Source organism: Acanthaster planci, linkage group LG06 (assembly GCF_054643075.1).
Source record: "Acanthaster planci isolate LZ-2023a linkage group LG06, COTS_SCS, whole genome shotgun sequence".
Lineage (NCBI taxonomy): Eukaryota > Metazoa > Echinodermata > Asteroidea > Valvatida > Acanthasteridae > Acanthaster > Acanthaster planci.
Window position 1 is genome coordinate 18,696,893 of NC_141782.1, and position 15,417 is coordinate 18,712,309.

The window sequence follows — 15,417 nt, forward strand, 5'->3', positions numbered from 1 at the left end:
AGTGGTATGGGACAGGTGGTATGGACAGATGGTATGGGCAGGTGGTATGGACAGATGGTATGGGCAGGTGGTATGGACAGGTAGTATGGTAAAGACAGGTGGTATGGATAGATGCTATGGACAAGTGGTATGGGACAGGTGGTATGGGACAGGTGGTATGGACAGGTGGTAGGGACAGGTGGTATGGGACAGGTGGTATGGGACAGGTGGTATGGGACAGGTGGTATGGACAGGTGGTAGGGACAGGTGGTATGGGACAGGTGGTATGGGACAGGTGGTATGGGACAGGTGGTATGGACAGGTGGTATGGGACAGGTGGTATGGACAGGTGGTATGGGACAGGTGGTATGGGACAGGTGGTATGGGACAGGTGGTATGGGACAGGTGGTATGGACAGGTGGTATGGGACAGGTGGTATGGACAAGTGGTATGGACAAGTGGTATGGACAGGTGGTATGGAACAGGTGGTATGGACAGGTGGTATGGACAGGTGGTATGGACAGGTGGTATGGACAGGTGGTATGGACAGGTGGTATGGACAGGTGGTATGGACAGGTGGTATGGAACAGGTGGTATGGACAGGTGGTATGGACAGGTGGTATGGACAGATGGTATGGGCAGGTGGTATGGACAGGTAGTATGGTAAAGACAGGTGGTATGGATAGATGGTATGGACAAGTGGTATGGGACAGGTGGTATGGGACAGGTGGTATGGACAGGTGGTATGGACAAGTGGTATGGACAGGTGGTATGGACAGGTGGTATGGACAGGTGGTATGGACAGGTGGTATGGACAAGTGGTATGGACAAGTGGTATGGACAGGTGGTATGGACAGGTGGTATGGGACAGGTGGTATGGACAGGTGATATGGACAAGTGGTATGGACAAGTGGTATGGACAAATGATATGGACAAGTGGTACGCTCACTGCATGCCTCTTTGACCAATTGGGTTTTTGCCAAAAGCACGCTTGCCTCTGGCCAAAGAATGCGTTTGAGTGCAGTGCCACCACAGGTATGTGGTCTAATTGGATTAGTCTATACATACAAAGTACCATACACGGGACATTTTCCAAAACACTCTGATCTGCATGTATTGCATGTAGAATGGGTAAAATGGTGTACAAACTTCAACAAAAAGTATACACATAAATTTTGTGCTCTCATTCAATATGCAAAAACTGTTTGCTACTTCTTCAGTACAAACTGAATCACCATTAAATAAACAACAATGTCTAATATACACATAAGTATGCAAGCAAATTTTAAGCAACCTCATCAAGCACCTCATTTGTGAGTGATGTCATCTGAAACTAAGGCAGGAAGAAAAGTCCACAATATGCTGGTTCATACAAATCTGGAATGTGCTTGTGGAGAGTTCGATGTACTAGTATACATGTACATGTATTTACCATTAAGTCAACAGTAGTAAAGTTTATGGCATGTCAGTGGTTTCTTATGGACATCAAAGAGTGAGGGATCAAAAGGTCATTGTCTCGCATAATTAATTGTTTAATTTACATGATTTACATGTGGCATCACTATATAGGTTAACAGGGCTAGCCAAAAACTCATATACTCGTATACAGGTGCATGTAGCAGGTTAACAGCACTGTGCTGCGCTGAGTGATACAATTCGGTAAATTGCATCAAGTCGTATGGTACAATAGCTGGGTAATGCTCAAGTTGCAGGTGTATAAATACGGCAATATTAGTTGCGTATTGCTGCAGAAGTGGTATAAAGCTACACTGGTTGCACATTGTTGGGCAGGGCACCACCAGTGCCTGCATTGTTTGTTTGCCCACACAGTGTGATAGTACAGAGGTACAAGACCTTCCCCAATCCCCATTACTGATCATGGATTGTGTCATTAAAGATAGCACAAGCACTATTAAGTCCAACGTTGAGTCACAGTAATATTTATTGTAGAATTGCACTAAATGGCTGATCAATCTGACACAGCGATCACATAGGCATGGGTCCAATGTCACGGCACTGATTAGTCCAAACATTGCCTATCCCATTTTCCCGACAAGAGTGTGCCTCTCCTTACAAATCTCCGACGTCAACATTATTGGGCAAACAAACTCTGCAATAAACCTGATGTCTGCTCAATAAATGCTCTTGCCATTTAGAAAAGATTATTATCAATTTTTTTTTCCATTTTGGTTGTTGCTAGAACACTGGAAGAAACCGAAATATTTGGTTATATTTTGGGTCTGTAGTAGAGTGTTCTTTTTACTCCTCAAATTTTGTTTTCCATTAATGACAGTTTTCTTACTTCGTTTTCACGATCACACAAAAATGGGCGAAATGAAATGCATGTAAATGTATGCAAACAATGAAGTGAAAAACTCTTTGAGTGGTAAATGAAATATTTACAAAGTGAAAACTTTTCTCATGCTTTTCATTTCATGAATTATACTTGTAATTAATGAATTTCATTGCACATAACCCTGAAAAGTAACTTCTGAAACAAACCCATTTATGGACAGGACTTTACATTTACAAGGGGAGGATTCACAATAGTGCGCCACCAAGAGTTTGCAACATGTTGGCCAATCATAACGCGGGAAAGTTGTCGACCCTTTGCAAACGCGCATTAGGTTGCCAAATTTTGTGCATTGTGATTGGCCAACGAACTGCAAACTCTTGGTGGCGCACTACTGTGAAACGGCCATATTTGGGGAACATTCAGAAAACGTTCATACACTGTTTGCATGTAAATACTTCACCAACACGTGAGCTGTACATTTGCATGGCTCCTTTGTTTTGAAAAGCTGTGGGACAAATGGCACGTAGTGGTTTGAAAACGGATATGTAACTTCTTCTACTCGGACTTTTTAACAAGTCTTTACTTCAACATTTTATCTTTATTACGTACTTAAGAACAATTATGCACTGGAACAGTAGAATCATTACTGCTTGGAGCAAACAGCACAATAATTGAAGTTTTATTGGTAAGCAAAGTCCTTACGTCTTTCAATCTGATTTCCAATCTAGACACTGACAAGCTATTATCTTGAAAGATGATCCTGTAAGGACTGTAATAATTAACCCTGTCTTCAAGTACAAGCCCTCATTTGTCATAGACTTTGATGTCTAATGACCATTATATGCCAAACAGGAGTCAGCATTCAGGTAAACAGTGTCACACTGCTGCCCTGCAGGAAGCCACACAGACGATATTTGGTTCTGCTCTGTCAGTGAGAAAACAATATTCTGTGATCAGAACTCACGATCTATAACACCGATGGGGCAAAATGGCTAACAATGCAAGCTTGGATGATATGCCTGCCTTTGAAGGGCATGAATGGACAGTAATGAGAACCCTGACTGTGACAATTTACATTCCAACAGCCATCCTAATACTGACCCTCAACCCACTGTGCTTGGTAGTCCTAGGACGTGTGACCAACATCCAGCCCACCAGCAAGATCTTCATGGCATCCTTGACCGTCTCTGATTTGTGTACCGGTGTTTTTGACCTGATACCAGAAGTAGTCTCACTCATTGTTGGATATTGGCCATTTGGGTCTTTCCTGTGCTATGTGTATGTCGCCTTGTCTTATCTTTTCTACAGCCTGTGTTTCCTATCAATGCTCTTGCTGTCCATTGATTTGTATCTTGCCATTGCCCACTGTCTACATTACCCACGTTTGGTGACTGTCAACAGATCCAGAATTGCACTTCTCTGTAGCTGGATGATTGCTGCAATAGTCTCCACTCTCAGCACTGTGCTGGAAAACCAAAGCCAATATGAAGAATTCCGATGCAATGTTCTAAACAACATTGGGATCCACTTTACGATATCTGGCCTTGTTGCCTTTGGACTGGTCTCCATTCTGGCTATGTACTTGCATATTTTGGTGATTTCTCGACGTCAAGCACGACGCATCGCGCAAGAGAACCGACCAGCAGAGGGAGGAATTCCACCAAAAAGAATCAGCACCAAATCCTTCTCCACGGTTGCAATCATGTCTGCAGTGGTGGCAGTGGGCTGGGTGCCAACCACCACAGTCTGGGCTCTTCTTCATCTGGATTTCTTTCCGTTAGGTGAGCCCAAGATTGTGTATACCCTGTATTTCACTAACAACTGGCTGAACGTTGTTATCTTCGGTTTGAGAAGTAAGGAGTTCCGGCAGACGCTCCACGGTATCGTGGCCTCTGGCTTGGGTGCTATTGCTGGGAAATGCAATTCCTGCCGTCATCCAACAGAGTAGACCATTGGAGCAATCCATATAAACTTAATGGAAGACCCGTAGGAATTGAGTTGTCTGTTCATGAGTGCCGAGCAGAGACTTCAGACTACGCATGGAAGCTGCCACTACACAGTGCCATAACCAAATCTTGACAGTATGCCTTTTCGTGGAGCAATGCTAGTTTTCTCCATGAGTCTACAGTCTTGACATTGGTTTAAAGCCCAGTGCTTCTATGTCTTGTTCTAATAACCTACCATGAAGTACTGCTAAAAACTGTACATGGGTGCTAGTACGGTCATTAGTTTCTCAGTTTTAGTTATGATATTCTTACATGCCGGTACGTGCACCATGATTAGGATGCTGACCTCTTAATATGGTGTGACCCCTTTTTCACTGAGCAATTATTATTTACCATTAGTCAGTTTCGAGCATTTTCATGGTAACTTGGTTCTACAAGTACAATCACAATCACCTGTCTTTTTTGAAGGCTGTCCATGGTTTCACAAGATGGAATTTTTTTTGCAAAAGCAAATACCATCAGGGAAAGAGGAAAAACGGTTTGATGTACCATAAATGACTAGGATGTAGGGAAAATCTCAGCATAAATAACAGTTGAGCTGACATGGTAATGGAAGAAAATTTATGATCATGTCTAGCTGAGACGAGCTCTTCATTAAAGACATCAAGTTAAAAGACTTAATCAAACTGATTGAATATTTACATGGAGACTGACAAAAAAACACACCTACCCTCTCTCTCCAAATATCCACTAGTGTTTACACTGCATAATTGTCATTAGAATTTTTCTAGACACCAACCAAAAGTGGCATTGGTATCTTATGTTCTACTGGGGAGGGGAATCTAGCCATCCATCAACTTGGGTTGTAAAAGACCAATTAAGCTGGAGGTTGTTCTGCCTCACAATATTGTTTGCAAACTTGCTCTGAGTCTCACCAATGTTTCTCAGATGTCACAGTGGATGTCAGATCCAATCAAATTTGTCACTAGTCTGTAGGCAAAATTACAGATTCCTAATCAGGAATTGATTTACATGTGGACCAAATACTGCTCCAACATCTTGCTCAAGATAATATTGTAAAGGCCGTTAGGATATTAGCGGTGCCTGTCATCTTCAACCAAGACGAAAACAAATCAAAACGCAATGCCCTGACCATAAAACTAAGCGAAATGAATTGTGTATGCATGCCTCATCTCACTTTGGCATTTAATAAATGCTACGTCAATTATCATCTTGTAGTCAGGTTAGCAGTTTTGCATTTCTGCCCACTAAGAAGCTACCGCACAGACGCTATTTTATCCTGCTCTGTTGCTGAGGACACAAGTTTTGATCGGCATTTATGAACTACAAATCTGAGTGAAAAAAATGGCAAGTAATTCAAGCACTGAAACCCAACTTTTTAGACGATGAACTGCCAGGATTAAGAGCCGCAGTTGTTATGATTTATATCCCCACTGCCATCCTAATACTGACCCTTAACCCACTGTGCTTGGTGGTCCTAAGCCGAGTGACCAGCATCCAGCCCACCAGCAAGATCTTCATGGCATCCCTGACTGTCTCTAGCCTGGGTACCAGCTTTTTTGAAGTGATACCTGTCATTTATTCATCAATCCTTAGCTCCTGGCCTCTTGGGTCTTTTTAATGCTATGTACATGTACATGCCATCTTGTCATATATGTTCTAGTGCCAGTGTTTCCTGTTACTGTTCTTTCTAACCATTGATCAGTATCTAGGCATTACCTACTGTCCACATTATCCACGCTTGGTTACCATCCAGAGATCAAGAATCCTTGTTCTCAGCAGTTGGACTGCTGTTACAATAGTCTCAACCCTTGGCACTGCTCTGAATGACCAAAGCCCGTACTCTATTTCCCAATGCATCCTTTCAATCATCACTGCACTAAAGTGTACAATGTCTGGCTTTGTTCCGTTCGGACTGGTTCGGTCTGGGTTGTGCACTTGCACATTCTGGGGATTTCTCGACGTCAAGTACGACGCATTGCCTAGGAGAACCGACCAGAAGAGGGAGGAATTCCACCACAAAGAATCAGCATCAAATTTTCGCCATCATGTCTGCTGTGATTGCAGTGGGCTGGGTGCCGTCCACCATCATCTGGAGTCTCAGTGAGTTTCATATTAATCAGCTGAATGAAACTAGAGTTGATTACTGCCTGTATTTCACTTACAATGTGATGAATGTTGTGATCTTAGGAATTTCGCCAGACACTTTGAGATATGGTGGCTTCTTGCTTGGGTGCAATGGCTGGGAAATGCAATTCTTTCATTCAACCAACAGAGTTGACAGCAGTGTGGTGCTTGAACCCAAATGCATCACAACGATGTCTGACATACATGAAATATGAAACAATGTCAGTGTAACAGCCGATCAGAGTCAACTATGAAGATTACGACAACACTTACAGCAGAAATGTGGAAGTAGGAAGATTGGCCACAAGTTTATTTTAATACCGATGAAGGTACAAAAGAAAGCACTCCTAAAGGAAGACGTGATGTGTATGTCAGCTCTGCTTCCCAGAAAAAAATTATTGCTGTTAGGTGCTTGTTAACGTTATTGCAAAGTTATGCGCGCCATTTGACTGCTGAAGATGAAATGATGTAAGTATACATGTAATAGTATAGTTGCTCAAAATCTGAAGGTCGAGAGGCAGTTGCCTGTTATAGTTAGTTGCTGAATCTACTCACATGTACATGTAGATGTAAAAAAACATGCTGAGCAAGCAGCACTCCAAGACTTCTTGTGATCTAGACTGAGTTACCAATGAGTGAAATTCTGCCTCATATGCAAATTGACATGTACATATGATCCGTAAGCCTGTATATCACAGACAATGTAAAACACTTTTTGCGAGAAATTATACACAGGCGGTTGACTGGTTGAAAGTTGCTGGCGCACTCCTTCACGTTAGAAACATTGCAGCCAGCTTAAATAAATTTCAAACCTTGACCGTGCCATCCAAGAAAAGATGTACAAAGTCTAAAGCACCTTGATACCTGGATTTTTGCGGCATTTGACTGAGGTTTGATCAGAGCTTGTTGGTACTTTGACAACTGTACAATAAATACACTCGCTTACTGATGATCGTGATTCTAACTTTGAGATGTTCAAGGCCCTGCTGACTGCAGGGGACTTAAGCCATATACACAGCGCATTTACCGTAATTCAAATAATGCCTCCTTGGTAGCTAGCTTGTGCATGATCTACCACTTGATCGCAAACCTGAACCCTTCAGATGCAATGCTTCATCCTGCGCCCGATGTAGATTTTATAAGAAGATAAGGTACACACAGTAACTTCATTATGCCAATATTGCTTTTACTGTCTGTTTTCTTTCCGTGGGAATATAATCTGTTACATGTACATGGCTAATGTAATGTTGTGTCTATGTATTATTGTGAAGGCACTGATGCGAATGACCTATGAAACCCTGTTGGCATCATTTGTGATGTGAGACATCACAATCTCTTCCTAATGCAAGTTTTGATTTGAAAAATTCTGCTGTGCTAAAGTATTTAGCCATGTTGCTCAGTGACTTGTGGCCTGAAATCGAGAACAAATTTCAGTACATGTATTTGGACTGTTTTCACTGAACTCTTGGCACTTTCGGGATGTTGATTTTTACCGCACAGTCTGCACGTGCCAATCATCAACAGTGATGGGAGTATTTCATTGCCTGTAAATTCAAAGGTGGGAGTATTTTATTTCATTTGACAGACATTGAGAGACTCAACGGTCACAGGTAGATGTAAGAGATGAAATGGATGAAGACAATTTTGCGGCAACGTAATGAAAGCATCAAATGTAATAATTTGTATAAAACAAACTGTGTAAATAGATTTGCGCTGTTCAGCAAAAACGTACAGTGTAAGTAGACTTTCTGTGATCGAGTAGACGTTCACCTGATGCTTTGTAAATATTAGTCATTTTTGTCTGTGCACAATAAAAATCTACGAGCAAACCCTTAATGCAAATGGCATAAATGCAAAGCCCACTTTCCAAAATTTTGCTTTTTTTAAAAACCTTTAGAAGAATTCAGCAGGTAAGAGAATGTTTGTGTATATCAAGTGTTAAAACCCGTAGATGTCTTCTCTCCAGTGAAGGGGGTTTCTCGTTCCCAAATCAAGTTATGACATGCACTCTAACCTTCCGTTCCCTTACCTTATCCCACACCAGCTCCCCTCTCTCCTTGTAGAGTTGCTTAAGTGAGTCCAGGCTGTCTTTGAACATGCTGACGCAATCCCTGATGCTTAACTTCCTCTGGTCATGCAGCACAGTGCTGCTTTGGCTCTCATTTTCCTCTGAATCTTGGGAGAAAAAAGAAACACCGACCACAAAAAAAAAAACAAGAAAGGATGAAACGAAACCTGTGAGTCCAAAAAACAAAAAATTAACTCAAAATTTGTTGCTTCTTTCCAAGAAGATTGGTCAATAAGGTCGATTATTTTCTGTTTACTGACCCATAAAATGTCAACAGCATTAACAAAGACATTTTAGCTTTTTCTTGAAACCTTCACACTCATTTCTCTTGCCACATGTATGTTCTAAATAAACAAACAAGACAAATTAATTTGAATTTGCCCTGCCGTTTCTTTTTTTTGAGAGGGGAAACATACTTGAAATAATTCCCCCCTCCATTATTTTGGTACATCAAACTGTGATTCTCAACAAAGAATAAAATTAAAATTGTGGATTTCACAGATTTAATACAGCCTTGAGGAAAGGTTGCATTACTTTCACTTCAAATGAGACATACACTCGTATTTATTGCAATACTTGTATGGTTTGTGAACGGTGCACATGCATACAAATATGTGCGTGTGGGCTTGTCAACTCCCAATACCTCAGGCAGATAACATCAACAGTCCAACCGAAATAAATCATTTATATATTTATCATTATATTTGTTTTACTATACCTCATGCATATTTTATTTCAATAACCTTTGAAAATAAAAACATCACCATGAAAGAAAAGAAATGTCCAATCCTTTTGCGACACCGTAATTTCTGAGCATTTCCAACGCATTTTGGATAACCCTCTTAGTGGAGGATGCACACTTATTGTCCAAAATATGTTCCAGTTTGGCATCGCTCAGCTGAGGAAAATGCTGATTGTCTTTCGCGTGGTTCACCGTTGCTAGGCTGGTGACACCATGAGTGCACAGAACACCCGGGCAACAGTTCCTGGATTTTCTGGTACAAACTGACGATGCGTTTTTAACTGTCGCCAGTGTAAGCCGGACGACAGTTAAAAACACATGTGTATTTACTTATTGTGTGAACAATCGCGTGTGCGCTTTGCCAACAGCAAAAATAGCAGCTGGTGCGTGACCATGAATACACCAATGAGAGCTCGGCTATCCGTCATGAATATGAATGAGGTACAGTAACGTGTTTTAGTTTTACATCAGTTTAAATATATTTGTCATTCCTGCCTGCACATGCCCTGTAGTATTTCTTTTCTTTATGTCCATCAATTTCATTTTTTTTGGACAACCCACCCTTCAGTTAGGCCAAATAAGTCAACGTTGGCTTTTGAAATCTTCAGTACGACTTCAATTGTTGCTGCATTACCACCACTGATTGGCAAAGTTGCTTAACCCCTTGACGCTGGAACTTTTTTCTGATAGCCGACTCTGAGAATTCCAGCCTCGCTTGGCCACGAAGGCCACCTGCTAAACTGCAAATTCTCGGTTTGTGGCCCTGCGTGCTCTGCACGCTTTGATTTACACAGTGAAAAGGCTCATTGTTTGGTGGCATGCAGCTCTACTCACGCTTCCACATTCCCGTTGCCTCTTTTCAAAGTGGGGACTATTGTGTAGCTGGCGATTATGATGCAAATTTGGCCTTTTCATTTCTTGGTAACACACAAAGGCCAATCACCATATATGCAAGAGCCAGGCCGAGAATAATAGCTGAAAAGCAGGCTGAGGGATCTCAACTTTTACGGTGGCTCTTACCGCTTCCCGGTGAGAAACGGTTGAATCTATGACATAACAATATAGATCTCCATGCATGCAAACTACGAGCACATACACGCTGTCTCTGCTCTAGTATAGTTTGACATGACATGCAAAACTGAAAGCAAAGAATTGTTACTTTCCAACCTCAGGACACTGAACTTCACGTAGTTTCGAGAAAAGCGAGCCGAAGTATTGGACAAAGGCCGTAATACGACTTTGACTGACCCTCAACGCACCCAAGTTATGGTGAAAGCAGCTCCCCTATACTGCCGACAGTGTGGACGGCCGCGCTTGCCAACCAGTGGCTGTAGCACGCGTGCACCAGTCTAGTCTGTATAGTTTATGGGAAAGATCCATGGCTGTATAAATCTTGAACGGCCTACCTTGTTCCTGAGGTAAATTATCCCAGTCCAAGGGCACTGGAGGCCGGCGTTTCTGCCACAATTTGTCCATGGACAGCAGGTAGTTGATGTCATCGTGGAAAAGCTGGCAGACGAGATTGCAAATGCAGTGTCAAAATAGGAAGGTCTGAAGTCTCTACTGTAATGTGGACCAGACCCTTCAAACTCTACCAGAATTTGCTAGAAATAAGGGGGAAAAGCCCAGCCACTATTACATCAAGTGGGGCTCCATGCATCTTGAAGTGCTACCGCTTTCCTGTACTAATTTTGGAGGTTCCTAAAAATGCATTACCTCTGAATGGTGCTCTTATTAAAGAGGGAATGAAGGCAGCAATGCTATCATCAGGAATCAATCAATCCTGAGTGTGCTCGTTTAATATCAAGTTTTTAAAAAAAAAACATACTTTCACTGAGTAACATTATGGAATTGAAGGGAGATCATCAAATGAAACCTTATAACCTGAAACTCACAAAACAGCTTGACCATAAATTTACTAAAGACACTGAATACAAAGACAATCAAACCTGGGTCAGTTTTTCTATTCCTATCGGTGGAAATGCATCACGTGACGGTGTATTGACATTTGATAATGCCTGCTGAGAAGTGATAATGCCCACTGCGTAAATCACATGCTGGCATATGGATACGAGACAGTTTAATCGGGTCTGATTGGTTGGGAGTCTGCGTGCATGCGTGCACTTTCAAAAGGAATATACCATAAAATGGACAGGGGTGCTTGGGAAAATGAAAGTAAAGTTTTAGAACTAAACTGTTGGAAATCCATCATATGTTGACTTCTTTTGACTCTGAATACAAAGGTATTTATGCACGGGAATAAATACCTTGCTCAGAAGAATTAATCCCGATAATGTCCTCGCCTGCGGCTTTAGTCGCGTCCATTCTCCTGAACCGGTCTTAAACGCACGTTTAAGTCCAGCCAAGCACATATTTAATCCCCTTTTTTAAAAGTCTGATGCATCATTGTGTTTCTGACCTTTCTAAATAACTTTTGTGCATTGTAGTCGCTAGACTCCGCCCAGGCCCTTGTGGACGTTCTCTCCACACCACCCAGCGCGTCTTTGGCGGGGTCAGAGTTCAAGCTCTCCTGGCCGGCATCCCCAGCGGCCTCGGGGTCTGCCGTGTCCGGGGACACGTCCTGGTCTGGATCTTCTTCACCAAACAATTGACTGCGTTGAACGAAGAACAAAAATCAAGGGAATGTTGGTTCGACCCGGAGCAATGTCCTAAATAAGGCTGGCCAATTGGAATCACTGAACATACATTTGTACAATTTGTACTTTCCCTTCAAAAGAGGGATTGCACCTCACGTATAAACAGGCAGGGGCTTTCTTCTTTTATTACACAGAGGATTTTAAAACCTATCTCAGTAAAATCTGCAAGCAGTGACTGATGAAATTCTCCACCCGTCTTCGTGTTTGAGTCCTTCCCTTTGAGTTTCTGAACACACTACGATTCAAACTAGTTCATGGAGGTTGGGCATGTGAGGAGCCCTGGAGTAGCTGTGAGCAGAGGCTGGGTATCATAGCAAATGTTGCTCAGCTGCAATGTCTTGGTGTTTTAAAAAATATACAATAACCCAGTAAGAAATATTGAACAAATCTTGACCAAATAACCACCATGAACCAGCATTTGTGAAGTTGTACTTTGTAAAGAACTCTTGTGGCATCTTATTATTTCAAAAAGTCAGTATTTTTGGTCAGAAATTATATCGCATTTGGGATATAAGGTTGCTGTGGAATTATTCTGTCTTCAAGTGGTTAAACAGCTTCAGGATCACTTTAAACACTGGCACAGACCAGCAGGTCATGCTTTGTGGGGAACTCACTTGAATAAATGTTTGGCCCATACAATGCAGTGGATGGGCTCAGATGGAGTGTTCCGTATTGTACAGCCAGGGAAGGATTTCTGAGCTGGCTGGGGTAGACACTCGTAACACTCTGTTAAACCCTGAGAGTCAGAAAGCAAAAGGAGAAAAAAAAATAATTCATAAGATGTGCCAATGGCCCATAATGTTTTTACAAAGCCATCAAAATGAAATATTGCCAGGACATTGCTGTGAAATGAATGGTCACTCTTTCTGGAATTCCTCTTTTTTCATGCAGTTTACACTTTATGGCACTAATGTATACTTCTGAGCAGCGGCGTATCTCGGCCAATGAACCTTGAGCGTAATGCTGCTCATCAGTACGAAATTTACTGATAAAGGGCCTACTCTACAATATTACTCAACGCCAGACTTTTAAGCATCCCTCAGTTTAGATTAGGAACATCTAACTAAGAATAATGACCAGTTGTGACTGGCATCACATACTGTTCTAGCAAGGAACAGGAGGTCTTCTCATTTAGCACTTTATGTCCTTGGTATGAAATCCAACAGCTGATTTCTACTTGGAACTCACACACTAAGTTGAAGTAGAGACTATCACAGGACCAGACACAGGACCAGACACAGGACCAGACACAAGACCAGACACAAGACCATTCCCAAGATTAGCCACAAGGCCAGTCAAAAGACCAGCCACAAGACCAGTCAAAAGACCAGCCACAAGACCAGTCAAAAGACCAGCCACAAGACCAGTCAAAAGACCAGCCACAAGACCAGTCAAAAGACCAGCCACAAGACCAGTCAAAAGACCAGCCACAAGACCAGTCAAAAGACCAGCCACAAGACCAGTCAAAAGACCAGCCACAAGACCAGTCAAAAGACCAGCCACAAGACCAGACACAAGACCACCCACAAGATCAGTCACAAGACCACCAACAAGACCAGTCACAAGTCCAGCCACAAGACCACCCACAAGACCATCCACAAGACCAGCCACAAGACCAGTTTCAAGACCAGTCACAAGACCACCAACAAGACCAGTCACAAGTCTAGCCACAAGACCAGTCACAAGACCACCAACAAGACCAGTCACAAGTCCAGCCACAAGACCAGTCTCGAGACCAGTCACAAGACCACCAACAAGACCAGTCACAAGTAACGGTGTAAACAATGACAAAGGAATACTTTTTTTTAGGATTTATTCAAATGGTTGAGACTTGAATTCAGACAGGACCTCTTAGGTTGGCCTTAAGACTTCTCAACTCCAAACAAATGGCAAGTGCTGGAAAACATCAGTTCAAAAAAACAGTCACCTTACATATACATCACCAGTCAGTATTTTTACACTGCCCGTCTATATGATTATAAATATTGCCAGTTAACATAGTTGGTATATTAAAATACGGCAGTAAAATATGTTGATATTGCCAGTCAATATGTCAATGATATTACCTTCTTTATGACGGACACTTGGCCCAGGTAGCCGCCTGACCCACTTTCAATCAATGGCACATCGGCAGCCAGGCACATTCTGTTGACATGGTTGCGAGCAGCTAGATGAAAGAGACAAAAATATGACCCTGGTTTGCATTTCAAATTCTAAAACAATGGCATGAATGAAGTCCACACAGGAACTACAGATTGACCATACCAATAATCATAGATGAATGAATCCTTTGCAAGGACAAATGATGTGGAGTACGCACAGCTTATTTTCAGCAGAATGCACACAAACAGAATGTATAACCCATTCACACGGCTTGCTTGGTTATTGGATATCCGTGCCAGAACTCACCCCTGTTGTCTAGCGCGTTCATCACCACATTGAACTGCATGAAGAACTCCCGGTTGTACTCTGTACTAAAAAATGAAATCCACAGCATTCAAGGGATCAAGAAGTGGCCCAAATGATCATGAAGGCAAGTGGATCAGGTGGCTGTGCAGTCAAGTGAACTTCGAGGAAGGTGACCAGATTTGGGGGCTCTCCTTGAAGTTATTTTGAGAACAGTCGAACTGTACACCGCCTACCGATGTATGAATTGCAGGAACAATTCTAAAAACCATTGCAAATGATCAACAAACAGGTGGCACTGAAGTGCCAACTCTTTATAACAACTGTCTGACTTTCACCATTCAGCAGCTGCAGACTGACAAAGCGGGAAAAAAACAAAATCATCAGAAGCTTACGTTGTGATGCTTTCATGTCGAGCATCAATCTTTGCATTTGGGTTGAACCTCAGGGCACTCTCCTTGGCAACCTGTCGATGAAATGTACAATGCCGAGTGTGAAATCCCTGCTAATCAATTATAAGTCAAGAATGAATATGAAACTGTCCAGCCCATACTGATACACCTGTTGTTATCCGCTGAAGATGGACTTTAAAGACTTACAACTGGAAGTACCAGAATAACAGATTTGACTGTATTGGTGACTCAGAACTACCACCATGACTACAGTAAGCCTCAACTCATACGGTGTTGCATTCCAGAGGTCACAGGTTACAGTCCAACTCGAGCTTAATTTCCTGTTGTCAATGGCTATCAGGAATCACTTATTGGGGCTTTCCCCCAGTATAAAAGGTCACATTAGTCACAGGTCTGCAATTTATGAAGGAGAAAGCTACAACTCAGAATCTATGCCTATGTCAAATATGAAAACTGCAAATTATCCACTTCCATTTTATTCACAGGCCCTGGGAACAAAGGCCGTAGTCCAATATCTGCATTACCTGGACCCCATTTACAGGACTAATTTCCAACTTACCTCTGCCTTTGATTTGCCGACATGTTTCTTGTGAAAGAGGAATTGTCTGTTGAGGTTACTGACATCAATGGTGTCCAGGTCAATCTATTCCATTAGAAACAAAAGATTTCAAACGGACATGACAACTGAAAGATGCTGACTATGTTTCAAGTTGATGGAAGGTCAAAACTTTAAAATTCATCTTTAAAGATTTATACCCTGAG

The 15,417-nt window shown here is 42.1% G+C and overlaps 2 protein-coding genes across 2 annotated transcripts in view; one reads left to right on the forward strand and one right to left on the reverse strand.

The window, feature by feature from the left end:
- The window catches only part of uba2 (ubiquitin like modifier activating enzyme 2), a 43,360-nt gene that overhangs the window by 23,976 nt on the left and 3,967 nt on the right, over positions 1-15,417 (reverse strand). The window contains exons 2-9 of the mRNA XM_022242413.2: positions 15,215-15,298; positions 14,638-14,708; positions 14,246-14,310; positions 13,903-14,003; positions 12,451-12,572; positions 11,599-11,791; positions 10,586-10,688; positions 8,399-8,544 (exon numbers count right to left, since the gene is read on the reverse strand). Coding sequence (XP_022098105.2) covers positions 8,399-8,544; positions 10,586-10,688; positions 11,599-11,791; positions 12,451-12,572; positions 13,903-14,003; positions 14,246-14,310; positions 14,638-14,708; positions 15,215-15,298 — 885 coding nt within the window. The remainder of the gene's footprint in view (positions 1-8,398; positions 8,545-10,585; positions 10,689-11,598; positions 11,792-12,450; positions 12,573-13,902; positions 14,004-14,245; positions 14,311-14,637; positions 14,709-15,214; positions 15,299-15,417) is intronic.
- Positions 2,879-4,223, forward strand: LOC147798915 (alpha-1A adrenergic receptor-like). The gene has a single exon (XM_087137788.1). It carries the CDS (start codon positions 3,264-3,266, stop codon positions 4,221-4,223), a length of 960 nt encoding a protein of 319 aa, XP_086993914.1. The 5' UTR covers positions 2,879-3,263.

Excerpts from the sequence above, each read along its gene's own strand:
- LOC147798915 (XM_087137788.1), top strand. The coding sequence starts at position 3,264 with ATGGCTAACAATGCAAGCTTGGATGATATGCCTGCCTTTGAAGGGCAT.